The sequence below is a fragment of the Aspergillus ochraceoroseus genome (genome assembly GCF_002846915.1).
Source record: "Aspergillus ochraceoroseus IBT 24754 chromosome Unknown P175scaffold_2, whole genome shotgun sequence".
NCBI lineage: Eukaryota > Fungi > Ascomycota > Eurotiomycetes > Eurotiales > Aspergillaceae > Aspergillus > Aspergillus ochraceoroseus.
This window is the reverse complement of record NW_024468477.1, coordinates 2560724-2581396: the sequence shown is the minus strand read 5'-3', so window position 1 is coordinate 2581396 and position 20673 is coordinate 2560724. Positions and strand designations below refer to the sequence as shown.

The window sequence follows — 20673 nt, the reverse complement described above, 5'->3', positions numbered from 1 at the left end:
GATCTATGCAAAGTGCGGAGACTCAAGAGGCCCAGGGTTCGTTAAAAAAAAAAGAACAAGAACCCCTCGCAATTAACCTTCCAGGGATTCATCTCCAAACATTTCCCGGGTCCAGATCGAGCAAGGTTGGGTCAAGGCAATGAAACATCCCTAACTACCCTCCCTGGACCCTCGACCGAAGGTAATCGGGTAATCACTCGAGTTGTTATATTCCCTGCGTTGGAATCCTTTTCCTGACTCCAGTTCGTCCACCGTCAAGAAGCAATCATCGCATGATGTTAGCATTCATAGGCACAAACACGCGCAGGGTTCAGCACATGCCTATCCCAGGGGGCATGGTTTCTGCCATCATGGGCTCGTGAGGTTGGAATTGACCGTCTCTCAGAAAGTCGGGGTTTCATATCCCAACAACAATAACAATACAATAGTGCCAACAGGTTGAGAACCCTATCCCGGCATCAGTATCGTATGAAGCCCAAGAATACCTAGGTAACTTGGGTATAGAAAGAATCTCGAATGTCGTCATTCCTTGGGTGAACGGAAACTCTCGCCCTAACCCAAACAGGAGGTTTCAACTGCCGACCAATGCTGGTCAAAAGCCGATATCCCCGCACTCGGCAATTGAATCTGGGTTGGTGGCTGCCCAACATCACGTGTTTGGTAATATTACCGTATTTCAAAGTATCCAGACACTCTGTGACGGTATATTATACCAGACAGTTGGACACTGTCAAGATCCAACAGTTCGGATTTTCTTTGCTGATATAGCTTCTTGTCGGGTATTGGGATCAAGTCCTCTAAATTGAGTATTAGAGACTCTACTTGGATACGCTTGCATCTCAAGTGAACTTACTCCAGTAAGAAAGAGATAGATATATGGATATTGTATAGTATATCTTGTTAGTTACTCGGCTTAGAGGTGCTTACTACGGAATGATAGTCTACTAGTTAACTACCAAGTAATCAACCATAAACATGTAAAAGTCAACATTTCAACTTAGAGCTCACATTGTGGATTGAAGATCTTATTTGCATCAAAAGATTGTATACCCTCTATGAATTAATGCTAATATGCCGGACTCTCTTATATCGCATCTTGACTCGGCCAAAGATACCGTTGATACGTATGGGATGAGTAATACCCATCCAACTAGTTAGTTACTAACTAACTGTACGTCGCCCGCCAAAACACCATGGTCCGCGCTACAAACCTGCACAGCACTAGGCGAATATTCATCCACGCCCGCTCTTGGACCATGAAATTGACCACTTGAGTTTCGAGAACTTGGAACTAGTGCACCGTGGACAGTCCACTAAGAATTTATTTGTGTGGGGATGGAATCACCGTCCTAAGGGATCATGCGGAGGCGGTTCCCCATCCTTGCCAATATCGAAAAGCAATCGGAATCACCTTCTGCAGCCTTTTCATCTTGCTTGGATTTTCTTTTTCACCACGTTGGCTGCCTGACATCGATCTATCAAACAAGAAATTGCAACAGTGATCGTTGTTCTCGCTGTCTTCATTATCTAAACTGCCCAACTCACCCTCGTCTCTCGACTTCGCCGCCAACCTTGCATGAAAATGCCTCCTTCTCGAACTCAAATCTAGACACACCTCTTCTTCCCGAGTAGCAACGGAATCAGCGGAGGCCATGGAGCAGGATGAGCCATCCCCGCAGGTTGATACTCCTGTGTCAAAATCCAAGTCTCGTCCACACCGTCTGATGAAGCGTGTATCACGGGCGTGCTTACACTGCAGACACCGCAAATCAAAATGTGATTTGTAAGTTCGCGCTTATTCAGAGGTCTCGAAATCGAGATTAGTTACATATATCCATATATTAAGCTAAACCCCCTTGGTTGGTAACTATCTCACTAAGTTCTATCATTTAGAGACGGGAGTGGCAGCCCAGGGGTGCCACCATGTCAACGCTGCATTCGAGACGGTCGCGAATGCGTCTTGGGTGGATCAAACCGTGGAGGTCGCCGCATTCGCAGAAATAAAATTAAAAATTTCACTCCGGATATCAATTCGCCCGCGCAAAGGACTTCCACCCTAGACCCAAACAGCCCGTCGCACTCGGAAACCACGCAACCAATATCAAACTCTTATCCAGGCCCCGTTGTATCCGTACCATCCAAACCCCTTCCAACAATTACTCCAGTATCGGTCGACGATGAAGATACGGCATCAATTGGCTCGGTCCCTCGCAATCCGTCCGATGCTTGGCAATGCCTGACTGACATAGCGAAAAGAGGCACCGATGACCCTAGCCCCGAAGCAACAACAGACTCCTTACGTCCCGGTCCTGGGGGCTATTCCGCGTACAATCCGCTTCAAAATGGCGACCTGTCTCACTTCCAAACAAAAACCGGCATCAAGGCCTACAGGCTGGTGCAGTCACGATCATTAGACCCCGGAACAGTCTGGCAGCTGGTCGCTCGCTACGCTGAACATTTTCACCCTTACCTGCCGCTGGTTCCGCGAAAGTATTTCCATCATACGGCGCTTGACGCGTTCGCAAGCAATGAAAAGCATTTACTAACTGCAGTGCTCACGATTGCCTCGAAAGATCTAGTGGAACGGCCAGAGATCCACGAGTACTGTTCCAAGTATATGCATGAATTGATATCTGGAATTGCCGCCGGGGCTGACTGTGATGTGGAAGCTGTGGAAGCACTGCTTCTCCTCGCAGAATGGGAGCCCCAAGGCTTGCGTCCGCGTATTGAGCGAGTTGGTCGGGGTGAAGAAGACCGTGCTGCCTGGATGCACGTCGGGCTTGCGCTACGCTCCGGATATTTCCTGGGCTTGGATAGAACGTGTTTCCGCGGAGATTCTTCTGGGGACCCCGATGCAGAGGCACGCAGACGGTTAGCGTGGACCAGCTGCTACATCTCAGACCGACTGATCTCCGTGAGAATTGGGCGTGCTTTCTGGTCGCGAGGCCCAGGCCCGATGACTGGTCTTGTGAGCCAGGACTTCCCGTCTCTTCAGCCTGTCCGAGATGGCGAAGAAGACTATGCCAAGATTTTCCAAGCGATGTTAGATCTTACGCAATTATACGGGAATGTTCACGAAGTTCTCTACTCGGGAATGCGGACTAGCAACCAAATGATGATGATGGGCGATTACGTTAAATATGTTGACGATTTCCGTGTCGCAATCTTGCGATGGAAGTCGTTGTGGGGTTCTCTGCCGTGTATGCAGAACGCACGCTATGCGCTTCAGAGTTATTGCTAATCTTGTAACAGGTTCCACTGCCATGCAGACTACTCTACAGCTGTCGTATGAGTATCTGAGATTATATACCAACGCTTTCGCCTTCCAGGCTGCAATTTCCCAGTCGTTAACCAAACAAAAGAATGACGGTCGCTCACAGAGGGAGCACCTGCGGGCTACGTTTAATAATGTGGCCTCCATGCAAGATGCTCGGTTTATTTATGAATCCCTGGATGCTGCCAAAGCCTATTTGACCATTCTCGTCGAAACAGTTGATCCCGAGCAGCATCTTCACTTTATGCCTCTCCGGTTCTATTTATATGGGATATACGCTGCCGTTTTCTTATACAAGGTATGGTAAAACCGCTCCTAAATGCGAACAAGTCTAATAAGTCCAGGCGCGATCATTTGGAGTTATGTTACCTGCAGAAGAAATGAGGGTACGCGATCTTGTAACTCAAACCACCGAGATCCTGAAGCGTGCCAGTGCAGGACCAGACGATATTGGCGCTCGTTATGCCCGGCTTCTGGAACTGCTCTGGCGTCCAAAACCCGCGACTGCACCTTCCCCAGCTAATACTCAGAAGAGTAATGAAGTTGCGATACAAAGTTCCACTCCTCTGGCACATTGCGTGCCCGAACAGGGCGGCGGCTACGTTTACTTCAGCCCTGCGAATGATTTCTCATGGCTCGATCTTGAAGCAGTAGGCGACTACGTCTCAGGAGACCCTAGCTCCCTATCACTAGATGCCTTCCAGAACACTGCTCTGTACCAAGCCGGTTCTGATCGACCCCAAATATGGCCAAATCCAGTCTGGCTGGGAGATACGACAGGCACTCTTCTATTCTAAAGGGTTGGTTCAGCCGATTTACCGCCCTGAGCAACTGTCGGCTTTCGAAAAACCGACCCACTACAGATTACATAGCGGGAACACCTATTCCCGTCTATTCTTCAGAGGATCATAGTTTTTGTCCCCCCCCCCCCCCCCCCACGCTATAAGCGGGGCCACCTAGATCGGGAGTTGCTCCGATCCGAGGGGAAAAGGCCAATTCCCCTCATCCACCTACGGAGTACTTTATCCCAGCTCGTTCGCGGGTTTGGGACGGGACCTATCCTAGGAATTTAATCTCATTGACCTCTGATTTGATGTCCTCAAGGGAAATGGCACAGCTAAATGAAATTCGTGGCCGACTGGCTCTGATCACCGGAGCTTCTGGAGGGTAGATAGTCTCTCCATCTTATTTACTTGGGAGGATATGAGAATAACGCATTTACAGAATCGGAGCCGCTTGCGCCCACCAGCTTGCCGAGAAAGGGGTTCATTTGGCATTGACCTATTCCACCAATTTAACCGCGATCAACGTCCTAGTGGAGGAGCTCAAGGCAAAGGATGCTAGCCTCCGGGTCTCGATCCACCAGGTCGATGTCGGATCGGCCGACCAGATCCAGGATATGTTCCTACAAATCGATCAGGAGCACGGACAGCGACCGGATATCCTCGTTTCCAATGCCGGGTATGGCAAGCGCATTCCCCAGGTCTGGGATATTACGCTGGAGGAGTTTGATTACACGATTAACGTGAACCTTCGGGCGTCATTTATCCTCGTGAAGGGCGTGGTGGAGCACATGAAAAGCCAGCGCTGGGGTCGGATTGTCCTTATGTCGTCTATTGCTGGCTACGGCGGTGGGATCAATGGATGTCGTACGTATTCTCTTTCTCGGACGCATAGAGCGCACATGGCTAACTTGATGGGTTAGACTACGCGGCCTCGAAAGCGGGTATGACAGGGATGATGAAGAATCTTTCCACCCGGCTAGCCGAGTTCAATATCAGCGTCAACGATGTGGCCCCGGCGATGATTGGGGACACTGGCATGGTTCCCAGCGCGCAAGCAATTCCCGAAGTCGCCGCAGGAATCCCCATTGGCCGGTTAGGGGTACCGGAGGAGGTTGCGAATGTAGTGACGATGCTTGTAACAACCGGCTATATGACGGGGCAGAGTTTATTGCTAGCTGGGGGGTTGAAATAGGAAAAGAGTAGTAGATAATACTTCCCACTGACAATATATATATATTTCCCCAAACGAATTCAAAGTACATGCAATACATTATCCCCGATTTTTCAATTTTAAATACACGATACACGCCAGACAGACAGACAGACAGACAGACAAGACATATTAAACAAGAGAGCCAACAACAACAACAACAACAAAAAAAAAATTTAGCTCTCAATAACAACCTTCACAACTGGCTTCCCCGTCTCATCAACCCCCTTCCCAGCCAAGGTAAACGCCCTCACGCCCTCCGCCAACCCCAAGCGATGTGTCACCACCTTCTCCTCGACAACGGCAAATTTGCCGCTCTCCATCAGCTGGATTGCAGCCGGGTACGCATACCCATCGTATCGGAAGACTCCAATGATATCGACCTCTCGCAAGGCGGCCGCGCCCACGGGCAACGTCTGCACGGGATTCCCCATTCCAATCTGGACCAGGACGGCGCCCGGGGCGGCGGCGTAGATGCCGGCCTGCACGCACGCAGGGACGCCCGTGCAGTCGTAGACGCGGGTGAAGCCGGGCATCTCGGTGTCGGGGTTCGCCGTGGCGGCGGCGGCGGTGGCCTTGAGGGCGGCAGCGACGTGCTGGGCGGTTTGCAGTGCGTGGGCGGTTTGCTCGGCGGGCGGGGCATCCTTTGGCGGCGGGGCGGTTTTGGGGAGGGTGGTGGTGGTCAGGTTGAGGTTGAGGGAGTCGGCGATGGCGAGACGCGAGGCGTCGATGTCGGCGATGACGATGGTGGAGAAGGATTCTGCTGCGGCGAGGGCTGCGGCCAGGAGGAGGCCGATGGCGCCGGCGCCGAAGATCAGCGCGGTCGGTTTGTCGGATTCGGCCAGGGCGGCGGCGTCAGTGTCGGGTTTCGAGGGCGGGTTGGAGCGGCGGATGGCGTGTAGGCAGACGGCGAGGGGTTCGACCAGGGCGCCGCCGGCGTAGGAGACGGATTCGGGCAGCTTGTGGCACATGGCTGCCGGGTGGTTGGTGAGTTCGAGCAGGGTGCCGTCGAGATGCGGGAAGGTCTTTGCGCTGCTGCGGAACCTCATCCCGGGGCAGAGGTTGTAGCGGCCCTGGCGACAGAGGAGACATTTGCGACATGGGAGGCCGACTTCGAGGGCAACCCGGTCGCCGGGTTGGAGGGTTGTTACCTCTGGTCCGATGGCTGTGACGATGCCTGAGGATTCGTGGCCGAGGCACATGGGTTCGCGGACCACAAAGTCGCCATTGCGACCGTGGTTGTAGTAGTGCAGGTCGGAGCCGCAGAGACCGGTGGCTTTGATGGCGACTTGGACTTCTGCGCCCTGAGGGGGGGAGACTGGTTTGGATTCCTGGTGTGTATGGTTAGTATCGTATAGTCTAGTCTAGTCTAGTATAGTATAGTATGAGTGCGGGGGAAGGGAAGGAACGGACCAGACGGAGATCTTGGGCGCCATGAAGGACGAGAGCTTGACAGGTAGAAGCCATGACGGATTATAATAACAACAACGATGATGATGATGATGAAGATATCAACGTAGCTCAGGAATTGAAGTCGAACGAGTGTATATAACAGTCTGTTGTCCTGCCATTTTAATCAGGCAACGTGGGGTTTGTTCGTCATAACCGGATTTCCTCCGCGTCGGCTATTGACTTGGGAGTCAATAGCCGACACAGCACGATCACGGTATTTTCCTGTATTTCTTCTAGGGGAGGAGGGGCAAGAGAAAGGCCTGTTTAACTACAGTACGGAATAGTAGTTAATTAGACACAGTAATATAAACTGTAATTGGGGTATTGATCGTGTATAGGGAGACTCTGCGTAGTCTGGAGTCATAGAAAGGAACCCCCACGCTGGAGATGAGCTTCACCTCGTCTCATATTATTAAATTACTGGCCACTCAAGATTCAAAAGCATTACTGGTTTAAATCTTCTGGACCCCTCTTCTTTCGTTCCTCCTTTTCTCATTCTTCTTCTTCTTCTTCTTTTCTCTCACTTCTCAATATCACTTCTGTTCTTGTTACCCCGCCTACACTGACATCATGCCTGCTGCTCTCCTGATCGGTGAAATCACTCACGCCCGGAAAGAATGGGAAGAGATATCTTCTATTCTGACTCTCAAGGTAGACTCCTCTTTATTTCAACATCACAATTGTGAACAAAGCTGATATATCTATGTGTGTGTGTGTGTGTGTGTAGGAATTTCCTTCGGGGACGCGCGAGGATTTCATCCAGAATTGTAAAGATGGACAGTACGATGATGTCGAGGTCATCTACCGATCCAATACTTCTACAAAGGTATCTCAGCCTGTCTGCTGAGGAGCTTCCCTTCGTTTCTGACTTGGTGTAGTATACCGGTCCCTTTGACGCAGAAATGGTCTCCGTCCTGCCCAAAACCTTGAAGTATATCTGCCACAACGGAGCCGGTTACGATAACATCGACATCCCAGCCTGCTCTGAGAAGGGTCAGTTTTGACTTGGGAGAAACCGCTAAGATGGCGAAGCTAATCTTGTATTCACGCGAGTAGGAATCGCTGTCTCTTCTACTCCTGTCGCTGTGAACAATGCCACCGCAGATGTTGGCATCTTCCTCATGATTGGAGCTTTGCGACAAGCTTATGTCCCTCTGGCTGCAATCCGAGATGGTACGTAGCTTTGCTGCTTTGGGATTTACTACCGCGGTACTAACAGTTACAAGGCAAGTGGCATGGACAGACCACTCTCGGTCGCGATCCCCAGGGCAAAGTGCTCGGAATTCTGGGTATGGGAGGAATCGGACGAGTAAGCTAGCAACCCTCCGCTTCTTTGAAATCGGCGTCTAATGAAGTAGGAAATGGCTATTCGGGCGAAGGCCTTTGGAATGAAGATTCAATACCACAACCGATCCCGACTCAGCCCTGAATTGGAGGGCGGTGCTACATACGTCTCGTTTGACGATTTGCTGGCTACCTCCGACGTGTTCAGCTTGAACCTGGCCCTGAACCCATCCACTCGCCATATCATCGGCGAGAAGGAGTTCCAGAAGATGAAGGATGGAGTGGTGATTGTCAACACTGCCCGTGGTGCGCTGATTGATGAGAAGGCACTGGTGGCCGCTCTCGAGTCTGGAAAGGTAGGTTCTCATATTCTTCGGTTCAGTCGCCCCCCCCCCCCCCCAGGATTCTAATATATGCATGTAGGTCATGTCCGCTGGTTTGGATGTCTACGAAAATGAGCCTGTCGTAGAAGCTGGTCTGCTTAATAACCCGAAGGTGATGCTGTTGCCACACATTGGAACCATGACCTTGGAGACCCAGAAGGAGATGGAGCTGTTGGTGTTGAAGAATCTGTGGTCGGCGGTGCAGAAGGGAGAGTTGATCACACAAGTTCCCGAGCAGAAGAAGTAAATAGAATCAATATATCATATACTGAAATATACTCCAAGACAGTAAAACTGTAATCAATTAAAAGAAAGAAAGCCATGATCATTATTAGGTACATAGTACTGTACCTGGTAGTAAAGGTTGTAGGATAGAAGTATTGCCGGGCGGTAACCCGAACAGACTTAGTGTTAGGGCTCGCTTAGGGCAACCGGCGCCAAGAGCGAAAGCCGCACCACAACGAGCGACTCTCGCGATCTCAAGTTCCAGCGGCCGACGAAAGAAAAGCGACAAACTTCTCACCCGACATCAGGACCACCCGCTCGGCAACCACTTCAAGATGGTGAGTGTTTCTATTCGATTTCCCTGCAATGAGGAGGCCAGAGAGTGCAAGAAAAGCAGAATGAAATTCCCCGAGGAATTCGTCCCTTTGTTGGCAGTCCGGCATCTTTGACTGTGTCCCTGGCTCGAAATTTCGTTCGACTACCTTCATCAATTGTGTTTTTTTTTTTTTTTTTTGGAAATTATACAGGCAAAGAAAAGTCGCTGGAATCTGTTTGTGCTGATGTTGGATATTTTCGTCGATTCAGGTCCGTTACGCTGCTCAGGACATTTCGGCCGCAAAGAGCGCCCGCGCTCGGGGCTCTTACCTGCGTGTCAGCTTCAAGAACACCCGTGAGACCGCCCAGGCCATCAACGGCATGAAGCTCCAGCGCGCCCTTACCTTCCTCGACAACGTTACCAACAAGGCCGAGGCCGTCCCATTCCGCAGGTTCGCTGGCAGCACCGGTCGCTGCGCTCAGGGTGAGTGCCACCTTTTACTTTGTTCTCAATGGGGGAATCGTCACATTGGAAAAGGAGGAAGAGAAGAATTTTTTTTTTTTTTTCATCGCGGAAATTATTGGGGTGGGATTTGCGGAGGAAACAAAAAAAAAAAAAAGACAAGAAAACACGGGAAAGGCGGAGGATATCTCCAAGGCAAATGGAAATACGTTATAGCAAGCGGATTACTGATGGTTTCGTCTACAGGCAAGCAGTGGGGTGTTTCCAAGGCCCGCTGGCCCGTCAAGTCCGCTCAGTTCCTCATCGACCTCCTGAAGAACGCTGAGGCCAACGCCGACACCAAGGGTCTCGACACCGGCAACCTCGTTGTTAAGCACATCCAGGTCAACCAGGCTCCTAAGGGACGCAGACGCACCTACCGTGCCCACGGTCGTGTACGTATTTCTTTTTCTTTTTCTGTTTTGGATCCGGGTGTCTTTCTTCGGGTGGTGAAGTGAAGGAAATCTAACGACGTCTAGATCAACCCTTACATGACCAACCCCTGCCACATCGAGCTGATCCTTACTGAGGCCGAGGAGGTCGTTCAGAAGGCCGTTGCCAAGCAGGATGCCCATCTTAGCTCCAGGCAGCGTGGTGCTCAGATTCGCCGTGCCATCACTGAGGCATAAGCGGTCTGTGGGTGTCGGGGAGCGAGTGAATTTGTGGTAAATGAATGGGAATAGCCGGAGTTTTTCTGTTGTACGGAACCAATACCTGGTCACGGAAGAAAATATAAAAGAGATTATTTTTCAACGGCCACAAAAATCAATCAAAATCTATGGGCTAGAGCAATGGAATTCGGCCCTTTCTTAATTTCTTTCCTAACATAAGAGGCATGAGCAAAAGTTCAAACACAGAAATATCACCAGATTCTCTTCATCCCATCTGCTAACTTGTCGTCGTAAGCCATCTCTGTGTCATCTATACTTGACTGGCAATCTTTTGATCTATGCGAAAGCCAAGCGTGGCGGTGCAACACGAATAGAATATAGAGGACCTCGAGGTGTATACGTGTATATATTGACTTTGTAGCAGGCATCACCATTTTCATTCCTGGATGATGAAGAATCATCATGCTGGAATCGCATATTTTAGGACATCTTGCGTGTTTGCTTATGAAGCGCCGCCACTTTCTCTGTTTCTTTTTTCTTTATAGTATCCTTGAGATCGCCGCTTTCTTTCTGCCCAGGTAACCACCAACTTACTATCTTACCAACTCCCTCCCTCCCTCCCAAGTATCCCTTCTTTGTAATTGTTTTTGTTTTCTTTTCCTTAATCTTCGGTTTTCATCTTTCCCTCGTTGTTATACCCTCCCTCGTTCCCCCGCCAGAATGAAACGCATTCTTAGTACCATCAACAAGCGCTCGAGTGAGTCCATTACGGTTCCCCTGATGAACTTCTTTGCTAAACATCCGGGCAGCTCCTTCGCTCGATGACTCATCCAAGTATGCCCAAGACTCTCCGGAGGGGATTGTGATGAGAGAGGTGGTGCGTGGAGATCCGACATCCCCTATGCGGGGAACAGGGCTGACTTGGATGCTATAGACTGCGTTTTGCAAAGAGGGTCAGGGTCCGGACAATCCCGTACGTCTTCCCCCGACCATTTACTACCTATCCTCTTGGCTAATAACTCATACTATGGCATCCAGCAAGGAACAGAGTTCGTCCATCTGCCCACCATCGTCGAAAGCGCCGAATCAAGCCCCAATGCCGCGCGGGAGGCCGCCCATCTCATCCGTAAATTGCTGTCGAGTCCAAACGCAACAGCCGCCCGCATTCAGTATAATGCGATTATGCTGGCCCGTATCCTCATTGACAACCCGGGACATACCTTTTCGCGCAATCTAGATGCCAAGTTTGTGGGGACAGTCAAGGACCTCTTGCGCCAGGGGACGGACATGGGCGTGCAGCGATTCCTGAGAGAAACTTTGGACGCATTAGAAATTCAGCGTTCGTGGGATGAAGATCTCGCGCTGCTGTTACAGATGTGGAAGAAGGAGAAGAGCAAGATGGAGAAAGTCCACAGTTCCCAGGTATGGATATGTACCCTCCGGCGCCTCACGCGTCCCAGTCCTGATGATACGGCGATATAGAACTCTCGAAAACCGAACTCTCGAAAACCCTGGTCAGCACCGCAGCAGCAGCAGCAGCAGCAGCACCCCCAACTGAGTAATTTCGGGGATGCTGAGCGCCCGGACTCTTTGCCCGCCCCCGATGAACTGGCTGTTCGCGTCGCCGAAGCCAAGACCTCTGCAAAGCTTCTAATCCAGTTCGTCCAGTCAACACCTCCGGCGGAGCTGCTTTCGCACGACCTGATTCAGGAATTTTCTGGCCGCTGTCGACGAGCAACGCGCGCAATGCAAAGTTATATTAACGCGACGGATCCCACTCCCGATGAGGATACGCTGCTCACCTTAATTGAGACAAACGATGAACTGTCTGTCGCGCTCTCCAAGCATCAGCGGGCTATGCTCCAGGCGCGCAAGCTCCTCGGACAGCAGGAGTCGGCGCAGCAATCGGATGCCTCGTCCCCAAATCCAAGCAGTCAGTCTACGCCATTTCCTGCTCCTTCTCTCCCCCCGCGGAGCCAAACCCCTCCATCCGACTCCCCTCCGTCTCCAGTCTCTCCCGAACAGACCACCAGACGGTCGATGACTACAAGGACTACACGCTCGGACATCTCGGCGATCAGTAGCAATGGGACCGGCCCTCGGTATGAGTATCGGTCAGAGGATTACCAGGTGCAGAATCCATTCGCGGATAACTATAGTGCCCCATCCACCTTGTCTGCTCACGCGGAACATGACGACCGGGTGGATGAACAGGATCAATGGACTGAACCTCATCAGCGCCCGGTTCAACAGACTTCAGGTGTTTTTCATCGTTAGCTCCCTACAGTTCCCCAAGCTCTGATATATACGCTTTCTTTTTTTTTTTTTTTTTTTTTTTTTTTTTTTGCGTTGCCCACGTTCACTTTTTGGATTACCCACCTTATTCTTCTTTCATGCCGTTATGTATTTATACCTCCCTGATGTGATACCTCTCTGCGGGTCAGTATGAATTGGACGTATTATTTTCCCTCAGAGAATATCCTTTTTTGATTTCTCACCTCCCACGCATAACTAACTACCACCCACTTAAAGAAGCTTCATAAACGGATTCCTGCTTCCTGCAGGGAAATTCAGGGGATGCTCCAGGCGCTATTGGCAAAGACAAGTCAAGTATTTTCCAACCCTAGTACGGTGTACTCTTACTTTAGCTGACTCGCAGCAAATAACCACTTCGTATAGGATGCACCATATAGATTGACGGCTCGTACAGAGAGTGTTCTTGGCTCTAATTCGAAACTGGGCCTAATATAAAGCTGAAACTCCGGAAGCGCCCATTGCTGCTCGGCTAATCCCTAAGCAGGATCTTATCCACCACCATTATTTGGGCATGGTCAATGCTAATCAAGGTGAAACTATTTGGGCGCTTCGGCACACACCGTCTTGGGAGTTCCTGGATGCGTTTGCGTCGGTCTCGTCACTTTACGGAACTCTACTGGGACTGTGATGCCACTTGACTCCGACCGGCCTAATTGTCCGCGCTGCAGGAAGGGGAATATCCTTTTCGAGGATAGAGCCATGTTTCATAGTCGACTTGTCCAGCAGAGGGTCCAGGGGTAAGTAGGCCGTCGGCCTGGCGCTTGACGGTGTATATAGAGATGGAGAGAACCTCATGTTTGCTACATTTCTTTTCTTTCCCTATGCATGCAGGCTTGTCTTGACTTCTTTTTTCTCGTTCATTTCTCGTCTCTACAGGTCTGTGACCGTCTCATTCTTTGAACACTTGTCCATCACTTTCATTCATCGGTATACTGGTATACCCAACCTTTGCTATTCACCAATCTACACTCTCTGTCTCTCTCTCTCTCTCTCTCTCTCTCTCTCTCTCTTTCACCAGTCAAAAAGTTATAGCCCATCAAAATGAAGCAAGCCAGTTCTATCCTCGCCCTCGCGGGCCTGATCTCTCTCGCCCACGGCCACGGTTTCGTCACCTCGCCCAAACCCCGTATGCCCGGATCGGCCATGGAAGCGGCCTGCGGTCAACAAGTCACGATCAACCAAGAGTCCGACAACTACGGCAACATCCAGGGTGAACTGCAAATCGCCGCTGGCCAAAGCGACTACAACGCGGCGGCCTGCGACATCTGGCTCTGCAAGGGCTACAAGTACGCCGACAACACGGCCAACGTCTTCTCGTACACTGCGGGCGAGACGGTCGACTTTGTCGTGGACATCCGCGCGCCACACACCGGGGTCGCGAACGTCTCGATCGTCGATACGGCGTCGAACACCGTGATCGGCGGGCCGCTGATCTCGTGGGATGTCTACGCGTCCACCGCGACGGGGGTCACTAAGAACGAGACCAACTTCTCGATCACGATCCCTGATGACTTGGGCGACAAGTGCTCTGAGGGAGGGGCGTGCGTGATCCAGTGGTACTGGTATGCGCAGTCAATCGATCAGACCTATGAGTCTTGCATTGATTTTACGCTGGGGTCTGGTTCGAGCTCTAGCTCTGCCTCTATTGCTTCCACCTCTTCCACCTCTAGTGCTTCCACCTCTAGTGTTGCTTCCAGCTCTACCGCTACCGCTACCACCACCACTGCCACAGCTCCAGTGACTACAACTACAACTACAACCACCACCACCATCACCACCACTACAGATACAAGCACTGTAACCGATACCGCGACCGCTACCGTCACCGCCACAGCCACTGTATTCCCCACCTCGCTCTCCTCCACCTCACTCGCCTCCACAACGCTCGCCACGCACGTCAAGATCGCCTCCACGACAGCATCCAGCGCCAGCGCCAGCGCCAGCGCCGAAACAAGCAGCGTGACGATCCCCAAGGACGGCACGTCGGAGGAGAAACTGCACTGGGCCGGAAGCATTCTGAAGGCTCTCATGCAGTATGCTAACTAGGTCATGCATGCATGGTAACTATTTCTTATTTGATTGATGTATTTTATTGACTGAGTGTAGTTGGTTTAGTTAGATTACATTCATACATATATATATATCTCTCTCTTCTTAAAAGATCCTTTGGGTGGCAGAGTGAGTAAGTGAGCGAGTGAGTGAGTGAGTTACGAGCTACAACTGAAGATATACTCGGTTGGTATCTTAGTATCCATGATTCGAAATTACAATCCAAGTAGAACTAGTAGTAGTAGTAGTAGTAGTAGTAGTAGTAGTGGTAACAAAGTGGTATCAACAAGGACATGATCTTCACACTGCCATCACAGGCTGGCTCACCTGCTGAATCTATCTATCTATCTATGATGATGGACGGTGAACCAGACAGTAGCATGCAGGAGGAACCGAGGAACCGATTGCAATGGGGAAGAAAGATAGAAAAAAAAGGGTTCATTGAGACTGCTCGAACAGGGCAATCGTCGAACAATACGTGCTCTCGTTTCCCTCGGCCGGCACAAGCGACTGGCCGCCCGACGAGGTGATCATGTTCTGGCTCGCGATGGTGCTCAGCCCGTAAAGGTGCACATTGGAGCAGTCGACCTCGACCATGTTCTGCTGGCAGCTGTCGGTGCCGATGCACTGCTGGGCGTAGTTCTCGAAGAAGCTGTAGAGCCCGGCGCCGTAGACGTAGAGGTCGGTGGAGTTGACGACGCGCAGCCCCCAGGCCTTGCGGCAGGCGTTGGTGGTGCAGTGGGCGAAGGTCGGGTCGCTCCATTGCGTCTGCGGCGTGAAGGGCACCAGCGCGTTCGGGTTGCCCTGGTAGTAGGGGGTTTCGCTCTGGATGAGGCCCATGAAGATGTCGGCGGCGTTGGTGACCTGGTAGTTGTAGAGCTGGTTGTGTTCGGCAGCGGTGCCGTAGAGCCAGACGGGGCCCTGGCTTTCGACGAGCACGCCGCGCCCCGTGTACACGTTGATCTGGGCGTGGTCGGCCAGGTCCAGCTCGTGGTCGGCGGTCCACGACCACACGTTCTCCATGTACGCTGTGGCGTGCTGGGTGATGTGCAGCAGCATGAAGGCGCCCAGGCAGGCGGCGTTGGGGGTGGTGGTGGACTCGGGGGTCTTGGGGCATTTGTCGCTTTGGAGCTCGGTTCCTGCGGATCCGCCAACGCGGAAATGGACGTCCCACATGCCGGCGGAGCCCAGGGACGTCTCGGCCACGTTCCATTGCATGAGGATGGCGCCGGGCGCGGGGCCCTTGGTTTGGATGGCCAGGTCGCTGATTTCGACGGAGCCCTTGTCGCCGACTTCGCCCACCTGGAGCAGCGGGATCGGGTTGTTCTGGTCCGAGAATTTGGCGCCCGACGCCATCAGCAGCGGCCACACTTCGCCGACGATCTTGATGTTGGCCGGCACCTTGAGGGTGTCGGTGAGGATGTACGCGCCGTGGTCAAAGTAGACGACTTGGTCGGCTTTGGCCTCGTTCAGGATGCGTTGCAGCACTGCCGTGTCGTCGGTTGAACCGTCGCCCTTCGCGCCGGCGGACTTGACGCTGATGAATGACGACGCTGGGTAGCTTTCGTACAGGGGCTTGGACCGCTCAAACACCTTGCCGTTGCCGTTCAGCAGCGAGCTGGGCTTGGAGCTTGCGGGCAGCGCGGTCTGGATGCGGGTCTTGGTCACGGCGCGCGCGGAGCATTGGCTGGAGCCGCTGGAGCCGTGCATGGAGCCGCTGGAGGCATGAGGAGCGCCGGACGAGATCGCCGTGGCCAGGGACAGGGAGGAGGAGGAGGAGGCCGTGGAGGCTGTGGGAATCACCGTAGTGGAGGGTAGCTCGGTAGGGACCGAGGTTCCAGTCGAGGCGCTGGCAGTTGCAGGAGCAAGGGTCTCCGCGGTGGTGGACGGCTGGTCGAATCCCGGGAGCGACAAGGCAGAGCCGAGAGGCGGGAACTCCAAGGAGAGTGAGGACAGCCAGGGCAAGATCTGGCTGGCGGTGTCGGCACTGCCCGCTCGAAGTTCAGTGGTGGCCGAGGAGGAAGCGGTGGGCAGCGAGGGTATCACGGTCTCCGTGACCGCGTCCTCGGGGCATTCATACACTGTCTGGACGATGGTTTCCACCACGACCGCGGTCGACCTGCTGGCGCGCTTGTTGAGTGTCGACGACGGGCGGTAGCTGTTGCCCTGAACCCAGTTCGACACAACTGAGCCTCCGGCGAGCAGCGTATTGCCACTCACGCCGGCGACGGCGACGGTGGAACCGCTGAAATCGACATTGTCCAGGACCAAGGTGCCAGCGCCGACTGGAATGCTATTGCGGGTCCAGGCCGTCACGACTCCCGTTGGGGTGCTGACGAACTTGCTGTCCAGCAGCAGCACGGAGCCCACGGTCTGGTTCGACGGCGAGGTCGACATGTTAAGACCGACACCACAGCTATTGAAGGTCACGGACTTGAAGGTCCATGCCCAGTTCCAGTTCATGTAGACACCGGTGTTGCAGTTGTTGAAGGTGAGGTTGCGCGTGGTGAACTGCTGGTTGCCGGCGAACATGCCATAATTGCCGCCATTGAAGGTCAGGTCCGTCATGAAGCCACCGGAGCCGTTGTCCATAAAGATGCCCTGCTGCTTGTTGGCATCCCCGCCGCCCTGGATCATTTCGAAGCGAATGTTCTGCAGGCTCGTGGCCTGCCCGACCTGCCAGTGGATGCCGGCTCCGACACTCTGGGGCATGGCTGTGAGATCAATCACAAAGTTGCGAATGGCACGGAAGAAGTTGTTCTGGTTGGTGTACCAGTTGTCGCCCGTGTCGGTATACGGATCGGCATCAATGACGGCCATGCCAGAGAACCCAGCGGTGGCTTTCAGGACAGGCAAGTTGGTCGCATCACCGACCATCTGAGTGTAGTAATACTGCACAATGGGCTTGGAGACCAGATAGGTACCGGCGGGAAAGTACACGAGAGCCGGCGTGGTGGTGGAAGAGTCGCAGCCCAGCCCACAGCGCTGACCCGACGAGATGGCCGCATTGATGGCCACAGTGTCGTCGGTGACGCCATCGCCTGGGAAGCCAAAGTTAGCCCTGTTTTCAATGTTCCTGTTTTGGTTTACAGTTTACACATACCCTTAGCGCCAAAGTCTCTAACGTTGCGATATACTTGGTAGGCCGAGTTGTTCCCGAAAGCTACCACGCCTTGATGTTTAACGGAACCCACCCAGTAACCTGTATCTCTCGCGACGACTTTCTCCAGTCCCTTGTGACCACGAGAGAAGACCGGATTGGCCGTGACCAAGACGGCCGGTCCATTCAGCAGCAGCAGGAGATGGGTCAAGAGCATGAGGAAGATGTTTTGCGAGGCCATTGTCTAAGATCGCGATGGCTCACTGACCAGCAGCGAAACACCAGGCGAAAAAGAGAATAAATAATAAAAAAGATCAATCCCTCCTCAGTCAGGATCGATATGCTCGGATGACCTTCCAAGAGCTTGGATATATGCAAGTTATAGTCACACACTCCGTCACACGATGGAGTCAGGAGGGAGAAGGAGACAAACACAAGACAGAACGATAAGGACAGTCAGAGAGAGAAAAAGAAAGAAAAAGGAATGAAGGAGTGAATAAATGAATGAAAGAATGAACGACAACCGGGAGAGGAGATCCTTTCTAAGTATTGTTCCTCGGGATCAACTGGGCAAGGCAATTACAGCGTCTCGAGGCGCTAACCGACCACGTCCAATGAAAATCAGCCCGAGGGAGGAACTCCTAAGAGTTGAAACAGCTGTGTGAAGGGTGAAACGATCCACGAGAGACTAAGAAGGGCGCAAAACGGGATTGATTGGTTGGCATCAAGAGGAAATTTAAAGGGAGTGACTATTCTTAACCCTAAGAGAGTCCAGAAGGCGAGAAGAAAGAGAGAGAAAAAGGAGGGAATCAACAAAGCAGAGAAGAAAGAGATCGCTATATAATAATATATCATGATCATCTCGTAATTTCCTAAAAAATAAAAGTAAAATAAATCAATAATGACAAAAAAGATCAACATACTGGTCTAGATTCCAAGAATAAAAGCGCCTCCGCGGTGGAGGAGAGACGTGTAGGAACTTGGAACTTGGAACTTGGAATCCAGTAAGAATCCTGCCGAAATTCCTGACAGATTGAACAGGAGATGACATTCCGGGACATTCTTCGGCATTGCTCGTTCGAGATTGAGGTATGCTGTGGTTGCTGTTGACAATCGAGGATATACTCGGTGGTCGATTTAACCAACCGCCAGAGGAAGCATCCCGATGAAGGCTGCAATTCAACAAGGATTCAAATTTGGTTTTAATTAATTAATCAGACCAAGCTTTCTCTTCACCGTCCGATCATCCGTCCACATCTTCTCGCTAGTCTGGTTTAGCCGCTGCTCAGTTTCGGCAGAGTATGTGAACACGCTTAAGAATGTCCGTCGCAATCGTTTCTCCCTACGCTTATGTTAGATTCGCAGATAGGGTCTTGTGAAAATTGGATGATAATTTCAATCGACAATTCCTTCTAGTTCTTTTTTTTTTTTGTTTTTCCATTTTTCTTTCCTTTTTCAGGAGATCAACTATTTGTCGATCCTCACTAAGTCACCGCACAGGACCCGAGAATCCAATTTCAACAATTCTCAATTTTAGTTCCTCGACCAGAAAACAATATTTGATATAGGGGAAAGAAAGAGAGAAAGAGAGAGAGAGTACCTTCAGACAAGTTCGGGGGAGCTCGGGGTAGTCAAGTCGCGAATAGCCTCCCCTAATCGTCGAATGCCCTCCCCTAATTTCTCCTCCGATTCCCAGGCAAAACACACTCGCAGAAACCTATTCCACTCATTCGGGTTGATCGTCGGGTCGCCCTGCACTCCGAACAGATCGCCCGGGGCGACTCTTACGCCGTGGTTCTGCCCTGCAGCCGGAGCCAGGTCACTCGCGCGAACAGACCGGGGTAATTCCAGCCAGATAAAGTACCCCCCTGTTACGCTGGATGCGGGGAAGGGAATGGTGACCCCCAGGGGCAGCAGGTGCTCGTGGATTGCCAGCATCATGCGATGGTATCGTCTCGAGTATGCGGGGCGTAATACTTGGTCAATGTAGTGCTGCAGAAACCCGGAAGGCAACAGCTGATCTATTATGGCTGATGCAAATTGCGAGGGTGCGCCGCCGGATCGTGTTGACCCTCTGTGAGTTGGTCAATCAAGGCCCCTTTTTTACTTTCTTTTTCTTTTTTAGATTCAGATGACCTTACGTTTGGGAAATCCCATAGGCGAGTTTCTCGGTCCCCTCCGCCCATCCAGTCCTCATCCCCGGTCCGATCAACTTACTAAAACTCCCATTACTGACGGCATTGCCCCATTCATCTTGGGGACCCCCGTCGAGGTAACGATCTATATCTACGACGCGGGGGAGGAGCGCCTTTGAATTCATAGGGAGAGGCGTCTGGAGGTCATCGGATGGCCACTGCAGAAAATCGTAGACATCATCGGATATAATCAGGGCGTCGAATTCCCGAGCCAACCGGACGAGATTCTCACGATCTTCCAGCGACATGGTGAGCGTCGATGGGTTGGAGAATGTAGGAGTTGTATAGATGATATGTTTATAGATTTTGGCCCATGGTCTTGACGGTTTAGATTTCTTTTTTAAAAAAAATTAGTCTCTGATATCTCAATTTTTATTCTTTTTTGGGGGGGTTCTTTTTACCTACCGGTTGATCATTTTCTTCCTTTCTCGCACGCTCTTCCACCTTCCTCAACTCCTGTCTGAACCCCTCCAACTCCAACGCTCCCTGCTTCTGCGAGATAGCTCTCAAGCGACCCGCAAACCCACTGTCCTCCATAATGCGACCGGCCAGATGATACGTCGGAGCCACCATCCACACATTCCGCGTGTAGATGGGGTCGGTGAAGACCTGCAAAAGACATGCCAGATTCTGGCTGGCACCACCGGTGATGCAGATGCGCGCTGGTGAAATCGGGTCTGGCGGTCGATAGTATGCAGTTAACCATTGGGCGATGTGATGGCGTAGGGGTTCATAGCCTTCATCGGGGCCATACTGTAGAGCGGGGTCCCGGATAGAGGGAGCAGCCATGACTGCGGCAAAGGCATCAGAGAGAGCAGATTTCGGGAGCAAGTTGGCATTGGGCCAGCCACTGAATAGATCGATTACTTTCATTTTGATTCATTCCTGGATTCTTCTGCTCAACTTCTGCTCAACTTCTGGTTCTAGTAGATCGGAGTAAGAGTACTCTGCAATTAATTAGTAGTGATTCGT

The 20673-nt window shown here is 51.8% G+C and overlaps 9 protein-coding genes across 9 annotated transcripts; 6 read left to right on the top strand and 3 right to left on the bottom strand.

Annotated features, from left to right (window-relative positions):
- Positions 1–1216: 1216 nt before the first annotated feature.
- On the top strand, positions 1217–4210 carry P175DRAFT_0499574 (uncharacterized protein). Its single transcript, XM_040896763.1, has 4 exons — positions 1217–1783; positions 1894–3200; positions 3253–3572; positions 3619–4210. The coding sequence occupies exons 1-4, from the start codon at positions 1653–1655 to the stop codon at positions 4069–4071; spliced, it is 2211 nt and encodes a 736-aa protein (XP_040754411.1). The 5' UTR covers positions 1217–1652; the 3' UTR covers positions 4072–4210.
- A 172-nt stretch (positions 4211–4382) lies between these two features.
- On the top strand, positions 4383–5251 carry P175DRAFT_0491424 (SDR family NAD(P)-dependent oxidoreductase; the record flags this gene model as incomplete). The annotated part of the gene is made up of 3 exons (XM_040895838.1): positions 4383–4441; positions 4499–4923; positions 4980–5251. 3 exons carry the CDS (start codon positions 4383–4385, stop codon positions 5249–5251), a joined length of 756 nt encoding a protein of 251 aa, XP_040754410.1.
- Positions 5252–5445: 194 nt separating this feature from the next.
- On the bottom strand, positions 5446–7079 carry P175DRAFT_0474802 (NAD(P)-dependent alcohol dehydrogenase; the record flags this gene model as incomplete). The annotated part of the gene is made up of 2 exons (XM_040895224.1): positions 6683–7079; positions 5446–6600 (listed from the first exon to the last, which is right to left on the bottom strand). The coding sequence occupies exons 1-2, from the start codon at positions 6734–6736 to the stop codon at positions 5446–5448; spliced, it is 1209 nt and encodes a 402-aa protein (XP_040754409.1). The 5' UTR covers positions 6737–7079.
- Positions 7080–7256: 177 nt separating this feature from the next.
- P175DRAFT_0474799 (D-mandelate dehydrogenase-like dehydrogenase) lies at positions 7257–8635 on the top strand (the record flags this gene model as incomplete). Its single annotated transcript, XM_040895223.1, has 7 exons — positions 7257–7372; positions 7449–7547; positions 7600–7714; positions 7778–7894; positions 7948–8030; positions 8080–8361; positions 8429–8635. The coding sequence occupies exons 1-7, from the start codon at positions 7292–7294 to the stop codon at positions 8633–8635; spliced, it is 984 nt and encodes a 327-aa protein (XP_040754408.1). The 5' UTR covers positions 7257–7291.
- Positions 8636–8777: 142 nt separating this feature from the next.
- rpl17 (60S ribosomal protein uL22) lies at positions 8778–10329 on the top strand. The gene is made up of 4 exons (XM_040896762.1): positions 8778–8951; positions 9199–9412; positions 9638–9825; positions 9910–10329. Exons 1-4 carry the CDS (start codon positions 8949–8951, stop codon positions 10057–10059), a joined length of 555 nt encoding a protein of 184 aa, XP_040754407.1. The 5' UTR covers positions 8778–8948; the 3' UTR covers positions 10060–10329.
- An 80-nt stretch (positions 10330–10409) lies between these two features.
- On the top strand, positions 10410–12387 carry P175DRAFT_0522090 (VHS and GAT domain-containing protein). The gene is made up of 5 exons (XM_040899236.1): positions 10410–10798; positions 10851–10918; positions 10976–11014; positions 11080–11463; positions 11524–12387. Exons 1-5 carry the CDS (start codon positions 10762–10764, stop codon positions 12316–12318), a joined length of 1323 nt encoding a protein of 440 aa, XP_040754406.1. The 5' UTR covers positions 10410–10761; the 3' UTR covers positions 12319–12387.
- A 1011-nt stretch (positions 12388–13398) lies between these two features.
- On the top strand, positions 13399–14474 carry P175DRAFT_0474793 (lytic polysaccharide monooxygenase; the record flags this gene model as incomplete). Its single annotated transcript, XM_040895222.1, has 2 exons — positions 13399–14041; positions 14144–14474. 2 exons carry the CDS (start codon positions 13399–13401, stop codon positions 14401–14403), a joined length of 903 nt encoding a protein of 300 aa, XP_040754405.1. The 3' UTR covers positions 14404–14474.
- A 370-nt stretch (positions 14475–14844) lies between these two features.
- On the bottom strand, positions 14845–17747 carry exgO (exo-beta-1,3-glucanase Exg0; the record flags this gene model as incomplete). Its single annotated transcript, XM_040898291.1, has 2 exons — positions 14845–17447; positions 17510–17747. 2 exons carry the CDS (start codon positions 17745–17747, stop codon positions 14845–14847), a joined length of 2841 nt encoding a protein of 946 aa, XP_040754404.1.
- A 1361-nt stretch (positions 17748–19108) lies between these two features.
- Positions 19109–20574, bottom strand: P175DRAFT_0530102 (aminotransferase-like domain-containing protein; the record flags this gene model as incomplete). The annotated part of the gene is made up of 3 exons (XM_040899757.1): positions 19109–19580; positions 19648–20036; positions 20107–20574. 3 exons carry the CDS (start codon positions 20572–20574, stop codon positions 19109–19111), a joined length of 1329 nt encoding a protein of 442 aa, XP_040754403.1.
- Positions 20575–20673: the final 99 nt, after the last annotated feature.

Coding starts and splice junctions, on each gene's coding strand:
- P175DRAFT_0499574 (XM_040896763.1), top strand. CDS start 1,653: ATGGAGCAGGATGAGCCATCCCCGCAGGTTGATACTCCTGTGTCAAAA. Junction 3,201..3,252: donor GTTGTGGGGTTCTCTGCCGT/GTATGCAGAACG, acceptor ATCTTGTAACAG/GTTCCACTGCCATGCAGACT. Junction 3,573..3,618: donor CTGCCGTTTTCTTATACAAG/GTATGGTAAAAC, acceptor TAATAAGTCCAG/GCGCGATCATTTGGAGTTAT.
- rpl17 (XM_040896762.1), top strand. Junction 9,413..9,637: donor CACCGGTCGCTGCGCTCAGG/GTGAGTGCCACC, acceptor TTTCGTCTACAG/GCAAGCAGTGGGGTGTTTCC. Junction 9,826..9,909: donor CCTACCGTGCCCACGGTCGT/GTACGTATTTCT, acceptor AACGACGTCTAG/ATCAACCCTTACATGACCAA.
- P175DRAFT_0522090 (XM_040899236.1), top strand. CDS start 10,762: ATGAAACGCATTCTTAGTACCATCAACAAGCGCTCGA. Junction 10,919..10,975: donor GGATTGTGATGAGAGAGGTG/GTGCGTGGAGAT, acceptor TGGATGCTATAG/ACTGCGTTTTGCAAAGAGGG. Junction 11,015..11,079: donor GTCAGGGTCCGGACAATCCC/GTACGTCTTCCC, acceptor TATGGCATCCAG/CAAGGAACAGAGTTCGTCCA.